This window comes from Dromiciops gliroides, chromosome 4 (genome assembly GCF_019393635.1).
Source record: "Dromiciops gliroides isolate mDroGli1 chromosome 4, mDroGli1.pri, whole genome shotgun sequence".
Classification (NCBI taxonomy): domain Eukaryota; kingdom Metazoa; phylum Chordata; class Mammalia; order Microbiotheria; family Microbiotheriidae; genus Dromiciops; species Dromiciops gliroides.
In genome coordinates, this window is record NC_057864.1 from 452,809,199 (window position 1) to 452,833,722 (window position 24,524).

Sequence of the window (24,524 nt, forward strand, 5' to 3'; positions counted from 1 at the left end):
CCTAGCTTTCTGAATGATTAAAGCCCATATGGGGCCATGCCCAGCCCTTTTGAGCCCTCTTTTTCCTATTAGTAAAATGCAAAGGAATAACCAGTGATAACATTAGACTGGATCCATCTAGTTGACTTTCTTCGTAGGGATTTACCAAACCTTACCTACCCCATCTGAGAATACAAGGATGGAAGTAGGGGGAAGAAGAGACTTAGCACTTTGCAATTTCAACAACTTCATACCATTAAGAATTCTAAATCGTTCCTGTTTTAATTTGGTCCATTTCATCGTGTTCAGTCCTCAGGAGAACAACTCTTCCTTTGCTTCCTCAGAATGAGTAACAAGCAAGATGAACCTAATAATACAAGGTGGTAAGTTTGATCTCATAGGAATTATTGAGATGATGGGATAAGACCCAAGACTGGAATATGCCTCTGGAAGGAGTAACCTTATTGTAACGGAACAGCAGAGAAAAAGGTAAGGGCAAGAGGGAGGAGAGCAATACCAAATAAGAAAATGTGTTCATTTGAGGAAATCCAGAAAACAAGAGGGAGGGTGAAGAACATTTATGTGAAAATCAATGGCCTACTTGTCTCAATCTCTCACCACCTGGGAGAGTTGGGGGCAGAATGACAGGAACCAATGTGCTTAGTACAGGCATAGTTCTAAGATGAAGAGCAAATTTTCAACTCAAGGCAGCTTCTCTCTTTCTGCCATCTTTCTTCCAGAAATCTTCACAAAGCATTCCTAGAAGTTCCTGTTACATGATGTCACTAGTTGATGAATTCTATGGTATTGTCTCTAATCTTTATGGTGATGGTGACACAAGATTCCTCCCCAGGACCACATATTTTTCAGTCCCTTGAAAAAATGAACTGGGCTATATTTATAATCTTTAAATACATGACATAAGCACAAATGTCAATACTTCAAAATTAACAAGGATAGTTTTCCTGGCATCCTAGGTAATGATCTTATGGTACCATTAAAGATAAATGCACATTATCAATAGATGCAATATTCTCAGAGTTGTACACCTGTAGTCCCAGCTACAGGAGAGGTTAAGGTTGTCAGATCTTGATATGCTATTGGAAGTCTACACCAAGTTTGGCATCAATATGGTATGGTAAAAATTATTTGTGGTAAAAAATTATTGGAGTTTTAGCTGACTCATTTGGGAGGGGCCACACCTGGCCCACCCTGAAGTTACGTATGCTACTGAGGTCAGAAGTAGAATTCTCCACAGGCAGTTTTTGAAGGACCTCCCCTTTTGGGGGAGGGAGATTGAACGCTCGTTGAGGGGAGGCGAAGAGCTGCTTCCAGAACACTCGCCCACTCAGCTGCTCTCTCTCTCTCTTCTTGGTTTCCTGGTGATACGAGAAAGCTAGCAGACTTTCCAAGTTTTGGTGAGTGAACACAGAAAACCCTGCATTCCTTTGAATTAGCTCAATTGGAAATGATATGGGGATTGTATAGATTTTAGGTTAGAGTTAAGAGGATTTATCTGTATTTCTTTTTCCTATTTCTTTATTTTAGATTTTTATTAATTCTACCTTTGTTGTTTAATTAATTCCCAAGTAATAAAATCTGATTGTTTTGTGAATTAAAGCTGTAAGGCTCCATTCTTATTGGCCTGGGGGAAATATCTAAAAGGACAGTTCAGAGGGGAGGGAGCTTTGAACCTAAAGGTTCCTCATATTTCTGGGATCTCAATATTTCAGCGAATCACCCAATTAATGCTCCGTATATTAAATTTCGGCCCTTACAGTTTGGCGAGCCAGCCAGGATAAATCCTAAATATTCTACCTGGGGCAAACACCATTGCTCCTGGGAACAAGAGTCCACTAGGCTGCCCAAAGAAGGTGAACCAGCACTGGTCAGAAATAGAGCTGGTCAAAGCTCCCATGCCAATTGGCAATGAGATTGGGCCCATAAGAGGCTGCTCTATTTCCAGCCTGTGTGAGAAGGGGAGACCTAGTCTTAAATAAACAAACCAATAAATAAGCAACAGATTCATTATACAAAACATCACTTAATGGGATGCTTCAGTGACTAAATGTTCAAATTACATTCACAGCATAGTGCATGAACATCTCAGGAGCACATGTGTAACATGGGTCTCCAGTCAAGTCTGGAGCATTTAAATGAGATTCCCTTAATTGGTGGAGAGACCAATGATGCAGCACTGCTGTGACTTCATGGGGGTAGAGATTGCGTGAGAGCTTTGGAATGGAGAGACATTCTTCATCATTCCTTCTGTGACAGTCACTCAGGGTTCCAGGCTCTCTTCTGGACTGACTCCAGGAAGGAGAATAAGAAAGACACTCTTATAGACATCAGAGAAGTTGGATCAACAAGTCCTTGATTTCTCTTTAGGGGAGATAAGATCTCAGTCCCAGAGAGTGAGCTGATTCATTCTCATATATTTCCTGGTTTGTTTATTCTAATCTGTAGAACTTCTTTGATTTCTGTTTGCCATCTGATTGGATAAATAGGTTTAACTATCAGTCCTATATATCTTCTTCCCTTTGTGGCTAAGTTGTTTGAAAAGATCATCTACAATATGTGACTTCACTTTCCTTACTCCTTTTTTAACCCCTTATAATTCCACTTCCTACTTTATCATTCTATTAAAACTGTTCTCTCCAAAGTTATCAATGAGCTCTTTTTTAAAAAAAAAAATTTTCTTTAAATTTTTAGTGAGGCAATTGGGGTTAAGTGACTTGCCCAGGGTCACACAGCTAGTAAGTGTCAAGTGTCTGAGGCCAGATTTGAATTTAGGTCCTCCGGACTCCAGGGCCAGTACTCTCTCCAGTATGCCACCTAGCTGCCCCCCAATTACAATTTTTAACATCCATTTTAACACTTTTTTTTTGGTAAGGCAATTGGGGTTAAGTGACTTGCCCAGGGTCACACAGCTAGTAAGTGTTAAGTGTCTGAGGCCGGATTTGAACTCAGGTACTCCTGAATCCAGGGCCAGTGCTTTATCCACTGTGCCACCTAGCTGCCCCCATTTTAAAACTTTGTGTTCCAAATTTCCTTCCTTCCTCCCTCCCCACTCTCCATCCCCTTTAAGAAGGCAAGCAATTTAATATGTTATACATGTGTAGTCATGCAAAACATTTCCATATTAGTCAGGTTTTGAAAGAAAACAGAGAAAAAAAAACCTCAAGAAAAATAAACTAAAAAAAGTTATGCTTCAATCTATATTCAGACACATCAGTTCTTTCTCTGAAAATGCATCGCATTTTTCATCATAAGTCATTCAGATTTGGTCTTGTATCATTGTATTGCTGAGAATAGCCAAGTCGTTTACAACTGATCATCTTATAGTACTGCTGTTACTTTGTACACAGTACATTTCATTTTGCATCAGTTCATGTAAGTTTTTCCATGTTTTTCTGAGAGTATCCTGCTCATCATTTCTTATAGCACAATACTGTTCCATCATAATCACATACTACAATTTGTCCATCCATTCCCCAATTGATGGGCATCCCCTCAATTTTGAATTCTTTGTCACCAGAAAAGAGCTGCCATAAATATTTTTTTGTACATAGAGGTCCTTTAGCTTTTTGGTTTTTATCTCTTTTTGGGTACCAACCTAGTAGTCAGAGGTCAACCAGAGGTTTTATAGCCCTTTGGCCATAGTTCCAAATTGCTCTACAGAATGTTTGAATCAGTTCACAACTCCACCAACAGTGCATTAATGTCTCATTTTCCCCACATCCCCTACATTTGTCATTTTCCTCTGCTGTCCTATTATCCAATCCAATAGGTATAAGGTAGTACCCAGAATTGTTCTGACTTGCATCTTTCTAATCAATAGTGAGTTAGAGCATCTCAGTCCTGATTCTTGACCTCTCTGCAGACTTTGACCCTGTTATCATTTTCTCCTCTTTTATATTCTCTTCTCTCTAGGTTTTCAGGGCACCCTTATCTCCTGACTCTCCTCCTACCCATCTCACTCCTCCTCAGTCTCCTCCCATCAATTTAATTACCATCTCTATGACCATTCCCAAATCTACACATACTGCCCTAACCTCTCTGCTCATCTCTAATCTTGCATCTCCAACTGCCTTTGAGACATCTCAAACTGGACGTTGAGTAGACATCTAACATGCAACACGTCCAAAACAAAACTCATTATCTCCCCCCTTCAACCTTCTCCCACTTCTTTATTACTGTAGAGGGCAACACCATTTCCCAAGTTCCTCAGTCTCACAACCCAGCTATCATCCTGGACTCCTCACTATCTCTCACCCTCCACATGCAATCTGTTGCCAAGGCTTGTTGAGGTCACCTTCACAACATCTCTTGATCTCTCCTAGGACACTGCCATTACTCTGCTGCAGGCTCTCATCACCTCCCATCTGGATTATTGTGATAGCCTGCTGGTGGGTCTGCCTGTATCAAGTCTCTCCCTACTCCAATTTATCCTCCATTCAGGCACCAAAGTAATTTTCCTAAAGTGGAGGTCCAACCATGTCACCTCCTTACTGAATATATCCAGGGCTCCCTATCATCTCTAAGATCAAATACAAAATCCTCTGATGAGCATCTAAAGCCCTTCATAACCTAGCACCTACCCTACATTTCTGTTTTCTTACTAGTTACCCCCTGCCATCATGTACTTTTCAATGCAATGACTCTAGCCTCTTTGCTGTTCCTGTTAGAAGACAGTCCATTTTTTGGTTCTGGGCATTTTCTCTGGTTTCTCCCATGCCTGGAATGTTCTCTTTCTTCATCTTTGCCTACTAACTTCTCTGGCTTCCTTTATTTCCCAACTAAAAGCACATCTTCTATAAGAAGGCTTTCTTAACCTCTCAGCTCTAGTGCACTCCTCTTAATTATTTCTTGTTTATCCTGTGTATAGCTTGTTTGTAAAAATTTGTTTGCATATTGTTTTTCCCATTACATTATAAGCTCCTTGAAAGCAGGATCTGTCTTTTGCCCTTTCTTTGTCTTCCAGTTGCTTAGCACAGTGCCTGGCACTGTATGAGCCATAGAATGAGCTAAATTAATGTTTATATACTGACTGAAATGGGTTTGTCATTTACTATTTGTCATGGTCTTTTTTTGTAACTAGCATTTTATAACTAGCAAGTCGGTAGGTGTAAACTAAGGGCTACCCCCCTGCTCTTTAAGGGATAATGACCAAGGAAGCTAGCAGCTTTTTTAAAAAAAATTTGAGGCAGTAGGTATTAAGTGACTTGCCCAGGGCCATACAGCTAGTAAATATCTGAGGCTGGATTTGAACTCAGATGTTCTCGACTCCAGAGCTGCTGGTCAATCTGCAGTGTCACTTATCTGCCCTGCTAGCAGCTTTTAAACATAAAAATGAACTTGTATACTAGCAATATTTGGTGGGGGGAGGCTAGATAGATATAATTTTAGTACCTCTTTTTCAGAGAAAAACAGAGAGGCCAGCCTCATGTCCCCTTCTCTTGTTTCCTGTAAGGTAGGAATTACAAAATGCCTTGGAGAAAGTTGGACAAGAATGCAGAGAAATCAATCAATGCCTTCCCTTGAACCAATGTCTATGTATTTAGACCTCCTTTCCATGTGAATATACATATTTTACATGGGTAGCACCCTTGCATATATTTAGTACATGAGGAAGTAATCATAAAAAGCAAAAAGAGTGCAAAGCAAAGCTAGCCAGCTAAAACAGTATCAACAGGTCTCTAAGAGCAAATGTAAGTATAAATATTAGCATACCCACATACACAAAGACTAAAACAATTAATAGGTGTTACTATTGTACAAACATTACCCAAGTACATGATCCAGTAAGTATGATGGGCAAAAGTAAAACTAAGGGCTAACCCAGGTGGGTCATGATTAACATGCATTAACAGATACATGTATTTATTTTTATTTTTAAATTTTTTTTTGGTGAGGCAATTGGGGTTAAGTGACTTGCCTAGGGTCACACAGCTAGTAAGTGTTAAATGTCTGAGGCTGGATTTGAACTCAGGTCCTCCTGAATCCAGGACCAGTACTCTATCCACTGTGCCACCTAGCTGCCCCCAGATACATGTATTTATAAATAAGCAAGGCATACTTTAGGTAGGAAATCTCTGGGACTGTCCTCTGGACACTCAGGATCACCAATACCATCCTAAGTGAGCCTAGGGACTGGGACTTATTGACCATTGCTCCAACATCACAGAGAGTGCACCATTTCTCTTTCCCTAAACTTACAGAAGCAGTAGGCTTGCTGCCAGTATTTTCATGCTTTGGGGATTATTTTTCTACACTAAAAGTCTCTAGGTGAAATCTTTTTTTTTTTCCATCTAAACTGGGATCCCCCTTTCTTCAGGTATGGTTGTCTAGTAATAGAAGCTGGGTGCCACAGTGGATAAAGTGCCGGGCCTGGAGTTAGGAAGACCTGAATTCAAATCTGACCTCTTTGAGCAGGTCACTTACCCTCTGTTTGCCTCAGCTTCCTGAACTCTAAAGTGGTGTAAAAAATTAATTATTCATAACTATAACTAACCTGAAAAAATTATATATAATTAGATTTATGAAAAATTATGATTATATGGAAATTGATAAATTTAGAAAAATTATAATTGGGCCATAAGTCCCTTCGTGGTCGCCATTCAAATGTAGAAATATTTTGAATTGACTAGTCTAATTTGGGGGGCTAATCTGACTGGAGGACTACTCTGGGGACTTTTGACTATTTGGCTATCTGACTTCGTTAATTTAATGTGGGCCGTATATAAAGTTCCACCACACTGCTCCCAAACTGATAGACTAAAAATTAAAAAACCTCTTAACCAAATAATCAAAGCAGAGTTTATTTATGAGATACTATTTCAAATTAGGAATACAGGGAAATAAAGTACAACCTGACTGCTTTCCTGCGGTCTGTTTCCACTGGGTCTCTTTCCACTGCATCTCTTTCCCACCTGCTGCGCTTTGAACTTCTTGAATACAATAAGGGCCTTAGCTGCCTCCGGCCTCAGGGCATGTTACACTTTCCCTGGTTTGTATTAAGGCCTGTAACCTTGTCAGCCCCGTCTCTCCTCTCCTTTTCTGAACCGAACTCTCCTCCGTCCTTGTCCCCTGCTCCCCTCTAGTCAGCCTATCTAGTCCATCCTCCTCTAGTCAGCCCCTCTCCTTAATCTTGTTTCTCTATCTAGTCCGTCCTCACTCCTTCTTCCTTCTCTATCTAACTCCCAGGTCTATATATACCTTTTTTTTCTCTCCACTCGAATCTCGGGGCTTCCTTTGCCCCCACAGACCAAGCTAATCTGCCAGCCAGGGCTGCAGCTGGTTTGGGTTGGGGGGTGCACACCCACTTCACGTGCCTATCTTTCAGATAGCTCCGCTCAGGTCGGAAGGAGCTGGGGGCTTTTTTCCCCCCAGCTGTTTGACCTGGCGTCTTGTATAGCCCACGGGGCTTTTTCGCTCAGCTGAAGCTGAGGAGGAGGGGGAGAGACCCTGAGGGCCTAAGGCTTTCTAATCTCAGCCTAAAGGTAGGGTCCCCAAATCAAAATAAATTTCCACAGTGGGGATAATGATAGCATCAGCTACCTAGGGTTGTTGTAAGGGTCAAATGAGGGATTGGTAAAACACTCAGCACACAGTAAGTTCTATATAAATCTAGGCATCTATTGTTGTTATTAATATTATTACTATCATCATTATTACTACTATTATTATCTCTCACTGGAAAAGTCACTTTCAGAGGCCATATCTGGCTCAGACAGTCTGAATAATTGATGCATAGTCTTTTTTGCTCAAAATCCATCAAGTCAACTACCCATCACTTTTCTCTGCCTGCTCATTAGAAAGTCCAAGTAGACCCTGGGCAAGGCATTTAACCCCAATTGCCTCAAAAAAAAAGTCCAAGTAGAAAGGATTCTGGGAAGATGGTGGATTAAGGCAGGAAATTACCTGGTTCTCCTAAATCTCCCCACAAACAATATGAAATAATGCCTCAGAGCCAACTTTGAGGGGCAGTTATAATTTAAAGTTGGAGTAAAGCAATTTTCCAATTAAAACAACTTCAGAGGGTATTGGGAAAGACCCTATTTCCCAGGGAGGGGACAGCTAGGTGGCACAGCGGATAAAGCACTGGGCCTGAAGTCAGGAAGACCTGAGTTCAAATCTCACCTCAGTCACTTACTAGCTATGTGACCCTAGGCAAGTCACAACCCCAATTGCCTCAAATATCCAGGGGCATCTATAGTCGTCCTGATGTATATCTTGCCACTGGACACAAATAACTTGAGAAACCCTCCCTCACTAAAATCCAATTCACTGAAAGCCTTGACATCACTCTTATGTCATGGTTCTCTTCAAGAATGAAGGATAAACAACAATTTCCCAGGGTTTGACCTGCTTGAAGTGCAAATACCTCCTGGAAGATACAATTAACAAACAATAAGCCCTGGCAGCAGCTATGTAGGCTGCAACCTCAGCTTTGGGAACTTTTGCCTCACAGACAGGGTGGGGGTTGGACAGCTGATCAAGGGAAGATTGCAGGGTCATCCTCTGATGCTAAATGACAGGCCCAGGTGAGGTAAGATGACCTGACATGGCCTTGGCTGTGGCTGTGGGTGAGGAGGAACTAGCACACAGGCCAGGTGAATGGAGGTGAAGCGTGAGCACTTTGCTGGCTATGGGCACTTTCAGAGTTCTTTGTTTTAGTTTTAGGGCAGAGGGGTGAATTAAAGCTTACAACTGTGTGTGGGGTGAGGACTGTAGGGTATTGCAGGTGGTCCTCGTCATAGCTCAGAGGTAGAGAGGAATACCTGAAGTCAGTTGCCCAATAGAGCTTAGAAAACAAAAGCGCAAAAACCCCGAAGTCTGAAATATTATCTTCCAGACCTTGGGACTAGAGCTGAACTTAAATGTAAAGTGAACAGACAAGAAATAGGCTGCTTTTTAAAAAAAGTGAGTAAGCAAAAGAAAAAGAACCTAAACATAGCTACTATGGAGATGGAGAAGATCTGGGTTCAAACTCAGAAGATAGTAAAATTAAAAGAGCTACTTCTATTTCAAAGAAAAAGCAAAATGGTCACAAGCTCAAAAAAGAATTTTTGGAAGAGGACTTTAAAAAATAAAATAATTAAGAATAATGCAAGAGGATCTTTGGAAAAGAAAACAGTTTTTGACCAAACAAGAGATAGAGTATATTATAAAATGCAAAATGGATGATTTTGATTATATTAAATTAAAAAATTTCTGTACAAACAGAAGCAATGCATCCAAAATTAGAAGGAAGGCAGAAAGCTGGGAAACAATTTTTGAGGCCAGTACTTCTGATAAAGGCCTCATCTCTAAAATATATAGGGAACTAAATCAAATTTATAAGAATCCAAGTCATTCTCCAATTGAGAAATGGTCAAAGGATATGAACAGGCAGTTTTCTGATAAAGAAACCAAAGCTATCTATTCCCATATGAAAAAATGCTCTAAATCTCTAATGATTAGAGAGATGCAAATTAAAACAACTCTGAGGTACCACCTGACACCTATCAGATTGGCTAAAATGACAAAAAAAGAAGATAATAAATGTTGGAGAAGCTGTGGGAAAATTGGAACACTAATTCATTGTTGGTGGAGCTGTGAACTGATCCAACCATTCTGGAGAGCAATTTGGAATTATGCCCAAAGGGCAATAAAGCTGTGCATACCCTTTGACCCAGCAATTCCACTTTTAGGTCTTTTTCCCAAAGAAATCATGGAAAGGGGAAAGGGACCCACATGTACAAAAATATTTATAGCTGCTCTTTATGTGGTAGCAAGGAATTGGAAGTTGAGGGGGTGCCCATCAATTGGGGAATGGCTGGACAAGTTGTGGTATATGAATACAATGGAATACTATTGTGCTGTAAGAAATGATGAGCAGGAGGAGTTCAGAGAAACCTGGAGGGTCTTATGTGAGCTGATGATGAGTGAGATGAGCAGAACCAGAAGAACATTGTACACAGTATCATCAACATTGAGTGTTGACCTACTGTGATGGACTATATTCTTCTCACCAATGCAATGGTACAGAAGAGTTCCAGGGAACTCATGATAGAAGAGGATCTCCAAATCCAAGAAAAAAAAAAAAAGAACTGTGGAAACAGAAGCAATGCATCCAAAATTAGAAGGGAGGCAGAAAGCTGGGAAACAATTTTTGAGGCCAGTGCTTCTGATAAAGGCCTCATCTCTAAAATATATAGGGAATTAAACCAAATTTATAAGAATCCAAGTCATTCCCCAATTGAGAAATGGTCAAAGGATATGAACAGGCAGTTTTCTGATGAAGAAACCAAAGCTATCTATTCCCATATGAAAAAATGCTCTAAATCTCTAATGATTAGAGAGATGCAAATTAAAACAACTCTGAGGTACCACCTGACACCTATCAGATTGGCTAAAATGACAAAAAAGGAAGATAATAAATGTTGGAGAGGCTGTGGGAAAATTGGAACACTAATGCATTGTTGGTGGAGCTGTGAGCTGATCCAACCATTCTGGAGAGCAATTTGGAATTATGCCCAAAGGGCGATAAAGCTGTGCATACCCTTTGACCCAGCAATCCCACTTTTAGGTCTTTTGCCCAAAGAAATCATGGAAGGGGGAAAGGGACCCACATGTACAAAAATATTTATAGCTGCTCTTTACGTGGTAGCAAGGAATTAGAAGTTGAGGGGGTGCCCATCAATTGGGGAATGGCTGGACAAGTTGTGGTATATGAATACAATGGAATACTATTGTGCTGTAAGAATGATGAGCAGAAGAGTTCAGAGAAACCTGGAGGGTCTTACGTGAGCTGATGATGAGTGAGATGAGCAGAACCAGAAGAACATTGTACACAGTATCATCAACATTGAGTGTTGACCTACTGTGATGGACTATATTCTTCTCACCAATGCAATGGTACAGAAGAGTTCCAGGGAACTCATGATGGAAGAGGATCTCCAAATCCAAGAAAAAAAAAGAAAGAAAGAACTGTGGAGTATAGATGCTGATTGAACCATATTATTTCTTTTGTTTTGGGGTGCTGTTGTTTTTTTTTTCTATTTTGAGGTTTTGCATCACTGCTCTGATTCTTTCTCTTGTAACAGGATTAATGCAGAAATAGGATTAATGTTATTATGTGTATATATATGTGTGTGTATATATATATCTATATGTATATGTATAGATATATATAGATATAACCTATATCAGATTACCTGCTGTCTAGGGGAGGGGGGAGGGAGGGAGGGAGAAAAATCTGAAAGGGTAAAGCATGTATAAACAAAAGTTGAGAACTATCTTTACATGTAACGGAAAAAATAAAATATCTAAAAAAAAAAAAAAAAAAAAAAGAACTGTGGAGTATAGATGCTGATTGAACCATACTGTTTCTTTTGTTTTGGGTGCTGTTTTTTTTTTTTTCTATTTTGAGGTTTTGCATTATTGCCCTGATTCTTTCTCTTATAACAGGATTAATGCAGAAATAGGATTAATGTTATTATGGATATATATATGTGTGTGTATATATATATATGTATATGTATATACATATATAGATATTACCTATATCAGATTACCTGCTGTCTAGGGGAGGGGGGAGGGAGGGGAGGGAGGGAGAAAAATCTGAAATTGTAAAGCTTGTATAGACAAAAGTTGAGAACTATCTTTACATGTAATGGAAAAAATCAAATACCTTATATGTAAAAAAGAAAAAAAAAATAAAAAATAATATAAAATAAAGAAAAAAAAGAATAATGCAAGAGGGGGCAGCTAGGTGGTGCAGTGGATAGAGCACCAGCCCTGGAGTCAGGAGGACCTGAGTTCAAATCTGGCCTCAGACACTTAACACATGCTAGCTGTGTGACCCTGGGTAAGTCACTTAACCCCAACTGCCTCGCCCAAAAAAAAAAAAAGAAGAAGAAGAATGCAAGAGAATCAAGAAAATTATGGAAAGAAAATCAACCAGTTGGAGAAAGAGATCCAAAAACTTTTTTTCTTTTTCTTTTTTTTTTTTTGCGGGGCAACGAGGGTTAAGTGACTTGCCCAGGGTCACACAGCTACTAAGTGTCAAGTGTCTGAGGTCGGATTTAAACTCAGGTCCTCCTGAATCCAGGGCCAGTGCTCTATCCACTGCTCCACCTAGCTGCCCCGTGATCCAAAAACTTGACAAGAAAACTCCTTAAAAATTAGAACTGGGGGCAGCTAGGTGGCACAGTGGATAGAGCACTGGCCCTGGAGTCAGGAGTACCTGAGTTCAAATCCGGCCTCAGACCCTTGACACTTACTAGCTGTGTGACCCTGGGCAAGTCACTTAACCCCAATTGCCTCACCAAAAAAAAAAAAAAGAATTGGGCAAGGGTAAGCTAATGACTTCATAAAACACCAAGACATAACCAAACAATCAAAAGAATGAATCAATGGAAGAGAATGTGAAACATCTCATTAGAAAAACAACTGACCTTTAGAACAGATTGAGGAGAGACAATAGAAGAATTGTTGGACTACCTGAAAGTTATGATCAAAAAAAGAGTCTAGACATTATACTTCAAGAAATTATTAAGGAAAATTCCCCTGAAGTGTTTGAATGGGAGGGTGAAATACAAATTGAAAAAATCTACCAACCACTACCTGAAAGCAAACCTAAGATGAAAACTCACAGGAACATCATAGCTAAGTTTTTAAGCTCCCAGGTCAAGAAGCAACTACCACAAGCAACTAGAAAAACACAATTTAAATACTGTGTAGGTATAGTCAGGACAATACAAGATTTAGCAGCTTCTGCATTAAAAGACTGAAGGGCATGGAGTAATATATTCTGAAGAGCAAAAGAGCTGGGCTTGCAACCAAAGAAAATTATAGTGCAATTTCATTAATTAGTATGGAGGTAAAAATTCTAAATAAAATAATAGCCAGGAGACTACAACAATATATCACAAAGATTTTATCTGGTGACCTAGTGGGATTTATACCAGGAATGCAGGGATGGTTTTATATAAGAAAAACTATTAACATAACTGATTACATCTATAATAAAATAATAAAAATATTATGATTATATTAATAGATGCAGAAAAAGCTTTTGACAAAATAAAACTCATTCCTCTTAAAAATATTTGGAAGCATAAGTATAAATGGATTTTTCCTTAAAATGATAAGAAGCATCTACCTAAAATTATCAGTAAGCATTATTTGCAATGGGGACAAGTTAGAAACATTCTCAATAAGATGAGTGAAACAGTGAGGCCCATTATCACCAATATTGTTCAATATTATATTAGAAATGCTAGGGGCAGCTAGGTGGCGCAGTGGATGAAGCACCAGCCCTGGACTCAGGAGGACCTGAGTTCAAATTTGACCTCAGACACTTGACACTTACTAGCTGTGTGACCTTGGGCAACTCATTGCCCTGCAAAAAAAACCCCCAAAACAAACCAAAACAAAAATGCTAGTAATAGCAATAAGAGAAGAAAAAGAAATGGAAGGAATCAGAATGGGCAATGAGGCAATAAAACTTACCCTTTGTAGATAATAAGCTGATATACTTGGAAAATACTAGAGATTCAACTAAAAAGTTGGTTGAAAATAATTTTAGCAAAGTGGTAGGATATAAAATAAACCCACATAAATAATCAGCATTTCTATATATCACCAACAAAATCCTGCAAAAAAAGATAGTAAGAGATTGTATAAAATGCTTGGGAGTATATCTGTCAAGACAAACCCAGGAACTACATAAACATAATTATAAAACCCTTTTTATACAAATAAAGTCAGATTTAAATAATTGAAGAAATATCAATTTTTCATGAGTGGGCAGAGCCAATATAATTAAAAGGCCAATTTTACCTAATCTACTTACCCAATGCCACCCCAATTAAATTACCAACATTGTATTTTATTGAGCTAGAAAAAATAATAACAAAATTCATGTGGAAGAATAAAAGGCCAAGAATATAAAAAGGATTAATGAAAAAAATGTAAAGAAAGGAGGCTTTGCAGTACCAGATCTTAAACTATATTATAAGGCAGTAATTATCAAAACCCTCTAGTACCGGTTAAGATATAGAAAGGTGTATCAGTGGAACAGAGTAGACACATAATATACAGTAGTAAATAATCATACAAACATTATGTTTGACAGAAGTAAAGATTTAAGTTTTTGAGATAAGAATATGCTATTTGGTAAAAAAAAATTGTTGGGAAAAGTGGAAAGCAGTCTGGCAGAATTTTCTTATAGATCAATATCTTATACCATTTACCAAGATAAGGTCAAAATGGATACATGGCCTAGATATAAAAGGAGATATAAGAAAATGGAATACATTACCTATCAGACTTATGGATAGGAGAAGAATTTATGAATAAATAAGACAGAGAGAGCACTGTGAGATATAAAATGGATAATATTTATTAAATCAAGTTAAAAAGGTTTTTTACAGATAAAACCAATGTATCCAAGATAAGAAAAAAAGGCAGAAAAATTGGAGAAAAATTTTATAGACAATTTTTCAGATAGAGGTCTCATATCACAAATATGTAGACAACTCTCAATTTTATAATAATGAGTCATTCCCTAATTGATAAATGGTCAAAGGAAGTGATCAGGCAGTTTTTTGGTGAATAAATCAAAACTATATAGTTATATGAAAAATGCTCTAAATCACTATTGATTAGAGAAATAGAAATTAAAACAACTTTGCAATATCATCTCACACCTATTAGATTAGCTTAAAATGATGGAAGGCAAAAATGACAAATGTTGGAAGGGATGTGCAAAAATTGGGAATCTAATACACTGTTGGTGGAACTGAATGGATCCAACCATTTTGGAGAGCAATCTAGAATTATGCCCAAAGACTTACAAAAATGTATATACCCTTTGACCCAGCAATAGCATTATTAAGTCTCTGTTCCAAGGTGATTGGGGAAAAAGGTAAAGAACTTATATGTTCTAAAATATTTATAGCAGCTCTCTTGGTGGTGGCAAAGAACTGGAAAATGAGGAGAGGCCTATCATCTGGGATATATGGTTGTGATGTAATACTACCATGCTAAATTGATTGATTTTTAGAAAAACATGGAAAGACTTGTATGAAATAATGAAAAGTCAAGTAAGCAGAACTAAGAGAATGATGTATACAATAACAGCAATATTGTTAGAAGAATATTTGTGAATGACAAAGTTATTCTGAGTACCATAAATAGTCAGATCAACCATAAAGGACCTATGAAGGAAGATGCTATTTACCTCTGGAGAAAGAACTGATAAATAGAACTTCGCATAATATAGTTTCATATATACTTATAAATCTGAATCAAGGGGGCAGCTAGGTGGTGCAGTGGATAAAGCACTGGCCCTGGATTCAGTAGGACCTAAGTTCAAATACGGCCTCAGACACTTGATATTTACTAGCTGTGTGACCCTGGGCAAGTCATTTAACCCCCATTGCCCCACAAAAAACAAACAAAAAACCCCAAACAAATCTGAATCAAATGGGGTGAAGAAGGAGGGAGGGAGATGATTTGGAACTTAAAATGTAACAAAGAAAAAAAGAGCAGAAAAAAAAAGTTCCCTTCTAACTAATGTCAATGGGCAATGGATGGTTGTAGTGAATTGTTTGATAAGGCCTCTTCTACTCTTTGGAGTCATTCTGTAAACAGGTAAGTTACCACATCTCTCAACTCTTTTATATGGGTTAGCTTTCAGTTGGTCTACTAACTTATGAGTGAGTGCCTTCAATGCTAAGATTTTCCCACACAATTATGTATCCTTATTGAAGGTCTTGATGCCCTCCAGCATTATAACATCATTTCTTTCTGTAACAAATCTCATGAGTTGAAGTTACATTACTTGTTGGCCTTCTCTATCAGCTGAGAGATGTATTGGTTGTGAATATTTGTAACATCTCCAAATGAGTCAACTGGGTAGGCATGGCTCTTGTTTAAATGTAAGCAAACATGGCGTAAAGTCTGTAACACAATTTCTAGTGGAATGTATGTATTATAAATGTCATATGTGGGCTCCAGAGATTAATATTCAAGTCTTGATATTCTCAACATTTTCAAAGGAAAGGATCAGGCTGTATGTTTCCTTGTGGGTGGTACAATGTAGTTCTAGACTTTTAGGTATCTGCTAAAGTCATCTTTCCTTTGAGTAGCTTACTCTCCAAGTGTATGCCTTGTTCAGAGTGGAAGCTGGTAAGGGAATGCATGCATTGAAAAATCTTCCTCCCAGAATACTTTTACTTGATCCAGTCATGATTTGTTATAGCACTGGATACCTTACTTATCCTGGCAGGAAGGGGCCCTTCAATAACAAGAGAAGGAAAGTGACCTATTCCTTCCACCACGCCCCCCCCCCCCCCCCCCCCCAGTACCAACAGTGTTTCTGCATTAGCATCAGTCCAAACCAGTTTTGTATCTTACCTGAAAGGTGAGAAGGTAACTCACTCTCTCTCTCTCTCTCTCTCTCTCTCTCTCTCTCTCTCTCTCTCTCTCTCTCTCTCTTTAATTTTAGTGAGGCAATTGGGGTTAAGTGAGTTGCCCAGGGTCACACGGCTAGTAAGTGTTAAGTGTCTGAGGCCAGATTTGAACTCAGGTACTCCTGATTCCAGGGCCAGTGCTCTATCTACTGCGCCACCTAGCTGCCCCACTCTCTCTCTTTTTTAAACAGCCTTTGGATTTGGAAAGTTCTTTGCAAGCACCAAGAGAGTTTTTCATAAGCCTTAGGCAAGCAGTAAACTCTGATTGGCTTTGAAAAATGTTCCTTATTTTCCAAATTTGTATAACTCTGTATTTGGGAGTGACAGATAAAATTCCTTTTCTAAAAAACAAAACAAAGCACTTAATAGGACAATGCTTAAACCTCACTTAGCCCAAGATAATTTTTTGGATTGAATATAAGGACAAAAATGTTCAAAATGCTTCTTCCCTTGGCAGATTTGCTGAAGAAACAAATATAGAATGGTTCAGGAAGGTGACTGGAGTTGAATGGTGGTGGTGGTGGTGGGGAACTATCCTTGTAGTATGTGAGAATTTCCTTCCTGGTTTCCTAGTCTAAGCAACTATGTAAAAACCTGGGGTGAACCTGCTTCCAGCCATGAGGGCACAGAACTGTATGATGACAAAAATTCTTCTAATTGGTTGGAACTGTCAATTCAGGAGTTACTGAGCTGGAACTGAGTGGTTCACAAGTGTCAGTCCAACACTATGCCTGTTTCCTTTATAACTTCCAGGAGGCAGGTCTATATTGAATACCTCCACAAGACCTGAGAGAGGGTAGGTAGATGCCCTGTCTCCAGGATATGAGCATATGGCTAACTCTATCTCTGTTTGTCCATTGGCAATCTTAGATGAATGAGTACTTAGAGATGGAATTTTCTGAGTGGCAACCTCCTGAGTCTGGAAGATCCGGAGGTCCCACTGGAGCACCAGTTGGTGGGCAGAGCTGAATGCAGTTGTAGCAAGACTTACCAGAGCAGTAGTAGGCGGTCAGTGGAAATAGTCACAGCAGGATTGGAGAGACCCATTAAAGACAGATGGGGGGCAGCTAGGTAGCCAGGTGGATAGAGTGCCAACCCTGGAGTCAGGAGGACCTGAGTTCAAATCCGGCCTCAGACACAACACTTACTAGCTGTGTGACCCTGGGCAAGTCACTTAACCCCAATTGCCTCACACACACACAAAAAAGACAGATGGATTTGGAGTGATAGTCATCTGAAGAAAGGCTGCTTCAGGGATTGTGAACACTTCATGGAAGAAAGAAGTGCCGACTGCATTCTGAAAAGCACCAGCCTTTGGATTCTGGTAGAGAGTTACAAGTAAGGAGAACTTCATGGAGACTCCACAAAGGGAGAAAAGACCTTTGAAGGTCAGGAGTTGGGATGTCCCCCTTTGCCATGTGTATTCTCTACATATGTACCTCACTACTATTACACATTAAGTCTGAGTGCCTCCCCCTCCCCATGGTCTTTGTATTTGTGGGAGAGTCCACCCTGGATTTTAGAGATAATGTACCAACTATTCTTGTTGCATCTTTTTAGTAAATTCCTTTCCAAAAATGTTAATTAACTCTGGTTGGCTGATTGTTGATGGGGAGCAAACTGGTGGGGGTTTATGAGCAACAATACTAGAAACTTAGTCCCTTAAGGTTATTACTACTAATCCAGAGAGAATAAGTAGCAATAGCTCCATTAGGGTTTGGTGGACCCCAAATCTCAAGTTTTAAGTGCAAGTTAGGGGAGTGGTTCATGGGGGCAGGGAATGCTACATAATATCTATTCTTACAGGCAGCTAGAGTGGCACAGTAGATATGGCACTGGCCCTTGAGTCAGGAGGACCTGAGTTCAAGTCTGCCTTCAAGTACTTACTAGCTGTGTGACCTTGGTTAAGTCACATAACCACAATTGCCTCTTTAAAAAATTAAAACTTTACAAAAAAAATCTACTCTTGTAAAAACCAAATTGTACATACTAGAGATTTGTGGTATGATATACAAACCCCTTTTTCTGTTCTTTCTATATGGAAATGTTCAAGTTTGTCAACTTAATTATAACAAAAAAAGATAAGATTTTAGAGGATATGTTCAAAAGATGGAAGCAAGGGCAGGTAATAGAGGATGAATACGAAAGTGTGGCATGAAATGCCAAAGCTGAAAATGAACTCAGGCTGATGAGGAAAGCTAAGGTCAATAAAAAGGATTTTTTTTTTTTTAAGCTGTGGGGGTGGGGTGGGGCAAAGAAGTAGGATCACAGAAAGAATGTCTACTTTCAAGCTAGATGATAATGAATGATGGATAGAAGGCAGAGCTGCTCAACTATTATTTTGTTTAGTTTTTCTTTTCCATTGAGAGTAATTGGAGAGACCCATTAAAGAAAGATGGGGGGCTAGCTTTTAACTAGAAAGGAAAGAACAAACAAATAATCAGCAGTTGAAACCGAAGATAAGTAGGGAAATAGTAAGAGAATATTTAGCTACCCTTGAGTTCAAGTCACTAGTTCTGGATGTATTATATCTCAGGATACTGAAAAAAACAAACCACTGGCAAATCATGAGTGTGGAGAATGGGAGATTACAGCAGGTTGGAAGAAGAGCAAATGTCCTTATTTTTTCAAAAATGGTAAGAGAATAGATTGTACAAATGAGCGTACAAATGGGCTAGGGAACTCGCCTTCAATTCCTTGCATACTTGTAGAATGTGTGTGGTTTTTTTAATCAAGGGGATGAAAAACAGCACTTCCTGCTGGCCTGGCAAGTTTCTGAAATCTCTCAAGACCCTTTTGCCATGGGTACTGACCATGCCCCAGGTGTTCAGCTAAGTCCATGAGCCTGGACGGAAGGGCTCTGGGCTCCACTCTGATCCAGGGAGGTCTGTCTCCGAGTCTCCCTTTCCATAAAGAACAAACGAGGCAAAAAAAAAAAAAAAAAAGGGCAACTAGGTGGCGCCGTGGATAAAGCACCAGTCCTGGATTCAGAAGGACCTGAGTTCAAATTCGACCTCAGACATTTGGCACTAGCGGTGTGACCTTGGCAAGTCACTTAACCCTCATTGCCCTGCAAAAAACCCCAAAACAAACAAAAAAAGGGGCAGTTAGGTGGTGCAGTGGATAGAACACTGGCCCTGGATTCAGGAGGACCTGAGTTCAAATCCAGCCCCAGACACTTAACACTTACTAGCTGTGTGACCCTGGGCAAGTCACTTAACCCTAATTGCCTCAACCAAAAAAAAAAAAAAGAACAAATGAGGGGACACCTGTGGGGGCTTAGGAGCCCTTCAGAGGATGGGTTTCATTTAGCTTTACTTCAGCGAGGTGGCCGCTCACATCCTTAGCCTCTCTCAACCTCAGTTTCCTCCTCTGGAAAAGCTTGGAGCCTTTTGGGAGGAGGTGGGAGTGCGTTGGGGTGATTGTTGTGAGAAGTAGATGAGATAATAATACCTGTCGAGTGCTTTGCAACTATTAAAGCACTGTGCGGATGCTGGCCATTGGAACATCTCGATGTTTCAGTTCAGATGTTTTGGAAGAGATATTTGGCCTGTTCAGAATAGAAATTAATCATATTAAATAAAAGCAAATGTGGTTCTGTTTATAAATACATACTTGTATGCATACCTACAATATGGCATTATATGTAAATATGCATGTGTTCTGCATACATGTGGATTATATATGTACTTCTAGGGGTAAGTGACTATTTTGCAGTTTGTTTAGCTTTCGGGTTAGGTTCTGCTCTGCTCAAGCGCGAGATGCACCTGGCCGCTACCACCTCGCCCCTCCCCCTCCCGCCGCACCCAATATGGCGACGACGTCGCCACAGCCTTTGACCTCATCAACAGGTCGGTCCCAAGGAGGCGGGAGGAAAGAGGTTGAAGGTTTTCCTACGTCACTTCCACTTCCCCTCGCGCAGGCGCCTTCATTTCCCCTAGCCAGAGTGACTAAGATGGAGCCATTGTTGGAACCGCGGTTGGGTTTGTGGGCCGGGGGCCCGTCCCCGGGCCAATTCTACCGCATCCCGCCCGTCTCGGGAGCCCTCCCGGGGCCGGACAGCACTGCCTGCGGAAGCCCTATCACTCGGACGCAGTGAGTGTTCACCCCACTTCCTTCCCAGATCCGGGTGTCGGGGCCGCCATGAAGTCGGAGGGGAACCTGGGGGGAACGCTGGGAGTCACCCGGAGTCGGGGCCAGGAGCTCCCGGCGTGGAGGGCTGCGCTGGGCTGGGGGTGGCCCGGAGAATAAGGGGGGGATGCCGGAAGGAACCGTGTAGAACCGGAAGTGAAAGTGTCCTGCTGTCTGGGGGTGCTTTCGTCGCCGGCCTCGTTTCCGCCCCCTCCTGAAACCGCTAGTCCAGCAGGCACCTGCCCAGTGGCCCTCCTTCCCTCCCTGCACGGGGCCCTCGGCTTAGGACGTTTTCAGGGCCCCTCCTCCCATTGATGGGTCCTTCTTTATTCACTATTAAGTGACTCTTCAGTCCTTTCCCCAAGCTTTGGGCTGGATCCTCATGTAACCTTTCCTTTCTTGATCTCATCCACTCCCGTGGTTCCAAGGCCGCATTCCACCCCTTAGCTCTGAACAGCAGTTATGTTAGATAACTAGAATAGACAGTGGCCCATCGGCTCTGAAACGAAATTTACCCCCCCCCCAGGTCCCCATAACCTTACCCTTCGCACTTTAGTCCTCTGCCCATCTTAGGGGCACCAGTACCTGACGCTGCAGCCATCTTTTATCTGTCCTCTCTATCCCACGTTCAATCAATTACCAGATCCTGGTAATTCTACCTCAACTTTCTCTCCCATCTGCTACCTCATTCCTGCTAACACTGCCTCTTTCCGAGATTATTGCCATAATCTTCTAACTGATCTCTCCCTGCCTCCAGTCTCTGCTGGTTATAGTTTATCCTTCACATTGCTGCCCAAGCAGCAATGTGTTGTGATCACTGACTCCCCTATTCAAAACCTCTCTGTGGCTTGTTGCCTCCTAAAAGGGCATTCACAGTCTGGGTCCAAAAGTGTTGTCATTCTAGCTAGACAGTACTATTTTTCATTCTCTCTTCTTCTTTTACCCTTTCCTGTCACCATGCCTTTGCACAGACTAATTATTCATTGCTTGCTTGGAACAGACTTCTGGTTTCTCTTGCTCTTCTCACACCCATCTTTCCATCTTCTGAAGTTTCTCACTTATTTCAAAGACCAACCCAGATACTACTTCTTTCATGAAGTTTTCTCTGAATCTGTTGTCACATAAGTGAAAGAAATATCTACTTCAAATTCCCTATAGCATTTTTTTAGTTCTCTTTGCCCTTCCCAAATTTTCTTTTTTTCCTATTTATTTTCATGCCAGCTTTTGGGAGTGGGAGGTGTTTGTGTCTTCTGGTTTATCAGTTTTCTTGCTGTGTGCTGTAGTGAAAAGAGTCCTGGGCTCAGAGTAAGGAAGACCTTGGCTTAAGTCTTGTCCCAGATAGGCACTAGATGTATGATGATAAGCAAGTCCCTTATTCTGAGACTCACTTTCCTTGCCTACAATATGGGGATATTAATACCTACTTTATAGGATTGTTTTTTAGGCTAGATGAGATAACATATGACATCTTTTGAAAATGTCAAGTGCTATACAAATGTGACTTATTGCTATTATGTCTTTCCAGAAACCCGATGGTGACAGGGACCTCTGTCTTAGGTGTGAAATTTGATGGTGGTGTAATAATTGCAGCAGACATGTTGGGTTCCTATGGTTCCCTGGCTCGTTTCCGAAATATCTCTCGAATCATGCGTGTCAACAACAATACCATGCTTGGTGCCTCTGGGGACTATGCTGATTTCCAATATGTGAAGCAAGTCATTGACCAGATGGTGTAAGTTAATATGAAGACCCACTTCCCCATGTCATTTGGCTGGATATGGTGTCAGTTCAGTGAAGAGGTGACTCCTTATTTCTAGGACCCTACCCTGAGGAGTCCTCAAGAGGAGAGAACCATAATATCCCTTCCACACAGAGCAAATAGGTCGTTTTACTGAGGTTGTAGCAAGAGAGAAGGGGAAGGACCCCAGAAGCGAGAGATGTAGCAAGAGCTAGATGGGTTCCCCCCCCCCCATCTCATCATGAGAGATTGGCATCTTATTGGGGGCTGGGGGGAGGTTCTTCCTTACTGCTGCCTCACTATTTTTCTCTCCTGGTCAATTCTTCTGAAGGATTGATGAAGAACTGCTGGGTGATGGACACAGCTACAGCCCCAAAGCCATCCACTCCTGGTTGACTAGAGCCATGTACAGCCGCCGCTCCAAGATGAACCCACTCTGGAACACCATGGTCATTGGTGGTTATGCTGATGGGGAAAGGTTGGTTTGGAGACATTTGTTGCTTTGATAGATAGCTCCCCCTCTACCCCTAGGCTGTATTCAGCAGCTCAGTTTCATCCTGTTTCATGGGAGGGTGGGCTCAGGGGAGGTGCAAGGTAGAAGGGGTCCTTTGACCAGTCTAGCCATTTCTTTCTAGCTTCCTCGGCTATGTGGACATGCTTGGTATAGCCTATGAAGCCCCCACGCTGGCCACTGGTTATGGTGCCTACTTGGCCCAGGTAAGTAGGTAGAGATAAGGGAGGGGAAAGAGAACGTTTTACCTGAAAAGATCCCTGACCTCCCGGCTTTGTGAGCTGTTGAACAGAATATTTTCCTTAATGTGAAATAAATATTCCTTCTTCCCTGCCTCTTTGCTTCATTCCCCCCCCCCCCCAATTCCATAAAATAGCCCTGTGGTTCTTTTCCTTTCAGCCCTTGATGCGAGAGGTTTTGGAGAAGAAGCCAGTTCTAAGCCAGGCAGAGGCACGAGAGCTGGTGGAGCGTTGCATGCGTGTGTTGTACTACCGAGATGCCCGATCTTATAACAGGGTGAGAGGCGTGATCAGGTTAAGGGTTGGAATGGTGGGGATGTTAGTGAAGGGGGGTGTGTGTGTGTCTATTGCAATTAGCCTCCTCAAAGCAAGTTATTCAAGATTTAAAGTGCTTATCTTGTAAGTGCTCATGTTCCTCATCTTACCCTCTTAAAATTTGAGGGAAGGAAAAAACCTGACTCAATTTCTAACACCAGACCAGGCTTGCTGGAATTTTTTGAAGCTTCACAACAGTTACATACTATTCTCCTCTTTAGTTTGAAATTGCCACAGTGACTGAGAAAGGAGTTGAAGTGGAGGGACCTCTGTCTGCAGAGACCAATTGGGATATTGCCCACCTGATCAGGTGACTTGAAATTGAGGGTTTTCTTGGGGGTGGGGGAGGTAGTAGGGATTATAGATGTGGATAATACATTTGATGAGGCTTCTTCCTTTCCTGGAGATAATTTAGATTTGAGTTGTCCTCAGAATTTGGGTGGTTGTTGGAGTGATGGCCTTGGAGTCAGGAAAACCTGAATTTGAATCCTCCCCGTCTCTTACTAGCTGTGGGATCATGGTCATTTGGCTTCCATTTAATTCTTTACAGTGCTGTAAGCCATAATCCTGCTTTTTCTGCCCCCAGAATAAATCTTCTTTTCTTTTTTAGTGGCTTTGAGTGATGCAGTTTTATCTCCAGCCTCATCTGTCGTGTCCTAACTACTCCTGGCCCTGCTATTAAGGCCCTGTTGGCTGTCCAAGGACTGAGATTTAATTTCTTCCTTTTATAAAAAAGATTGGCAGAAAATAAATAATTCTGGACCTCCTGTCTTTGTGCTTGTGGGGTAAGATGGGGAGCCTTCTGTGTTGCCTTTTGCAGTTCCCTTTCTTCCTCCTCCTCCTCAGGAAATCTTTGTTCAGGAGAATTTGTCTTATGAAGACCTGGCACCTACACTGCTGATTTCTTTTGGACCTACAGGCTGAGGCTATAGAGGAAACTTTAAGAAAAAGTGGCCTGAAATAAACATGGTCCCCAAAGATTGATGCTCTAACAAAAATAATTCAGATTGTTTCATAAACCAAATGTGATTTGAGGCTTTTCAAGACTTTTAAACATACCATAATTAGTGGTAAACAGATTCATGAGAATTGCAAATACAGTTTTCTTTATGTAAGTTCACTTTTACAAAATTGATGAAGAATTC

At 40.8% G+C, this 24,524-nt stretch overlaps 1 protein-coding gene across 1 annotated transcript; it reads left to right on the forward strand.

Moving 5' to 3' along the window:
- The first annotated feature begins 20,363 nt into the window (after positions 1-20,363).
- On the forward strand, positions 20,364-24,146 carry PSMB4 (proteasome 20S subunit beta 4). Its single transcript, XM_044005497.1, has 7 exons — positions 20,364-20,540; positions 22,102-22,308; positions 22,646-22,792; positions 22,950-23,031; positions 23,225-23,341; positions 23,601-23,689; positions 23,990-24,146. The coding sequence occupies exons 1-7, from the start codon at positions 20,401-20,403 to the stop codon at positions 24,000-24,002; spliced, it is 795 nt and encodes a 264-aa protein (XP_043861432.1). The 5' UTR covers positions 20,364-20,400; the 3' UTR covers positions 24,003-24,146.
- Positions 24,147-24,524: the final 378 nt, after the last annotated feature.

What these genes read in the sequence shown, in the direction of transcription:
- PSMB4 (XM_044005497.1), top strand. Translation starts at nt 20,401, where the DNA reads ATGGAGCCATTGTTGGAACCGCGGTTGGGTTTGTGGGCCGGGGGCCCG. An exon ending in CAAGTCATTGACCAGATGGT is followed by an intron (nt 22,309 to 22,645) that starts GTAAGTTAATAT and finishes ATTCTTCTGAAG; the next exon opens with GATTGATGAAGAACTGCTGG. An exon ending in GGTTATGCTGATGGGGAAAG is followed by an intron (nt 22,793 to 22,949) that starts GTTGGTTTGGAG and finishes ATTTCTTTCTAG; the next exon opens with CTTCCTCGGCTATGTGGACA.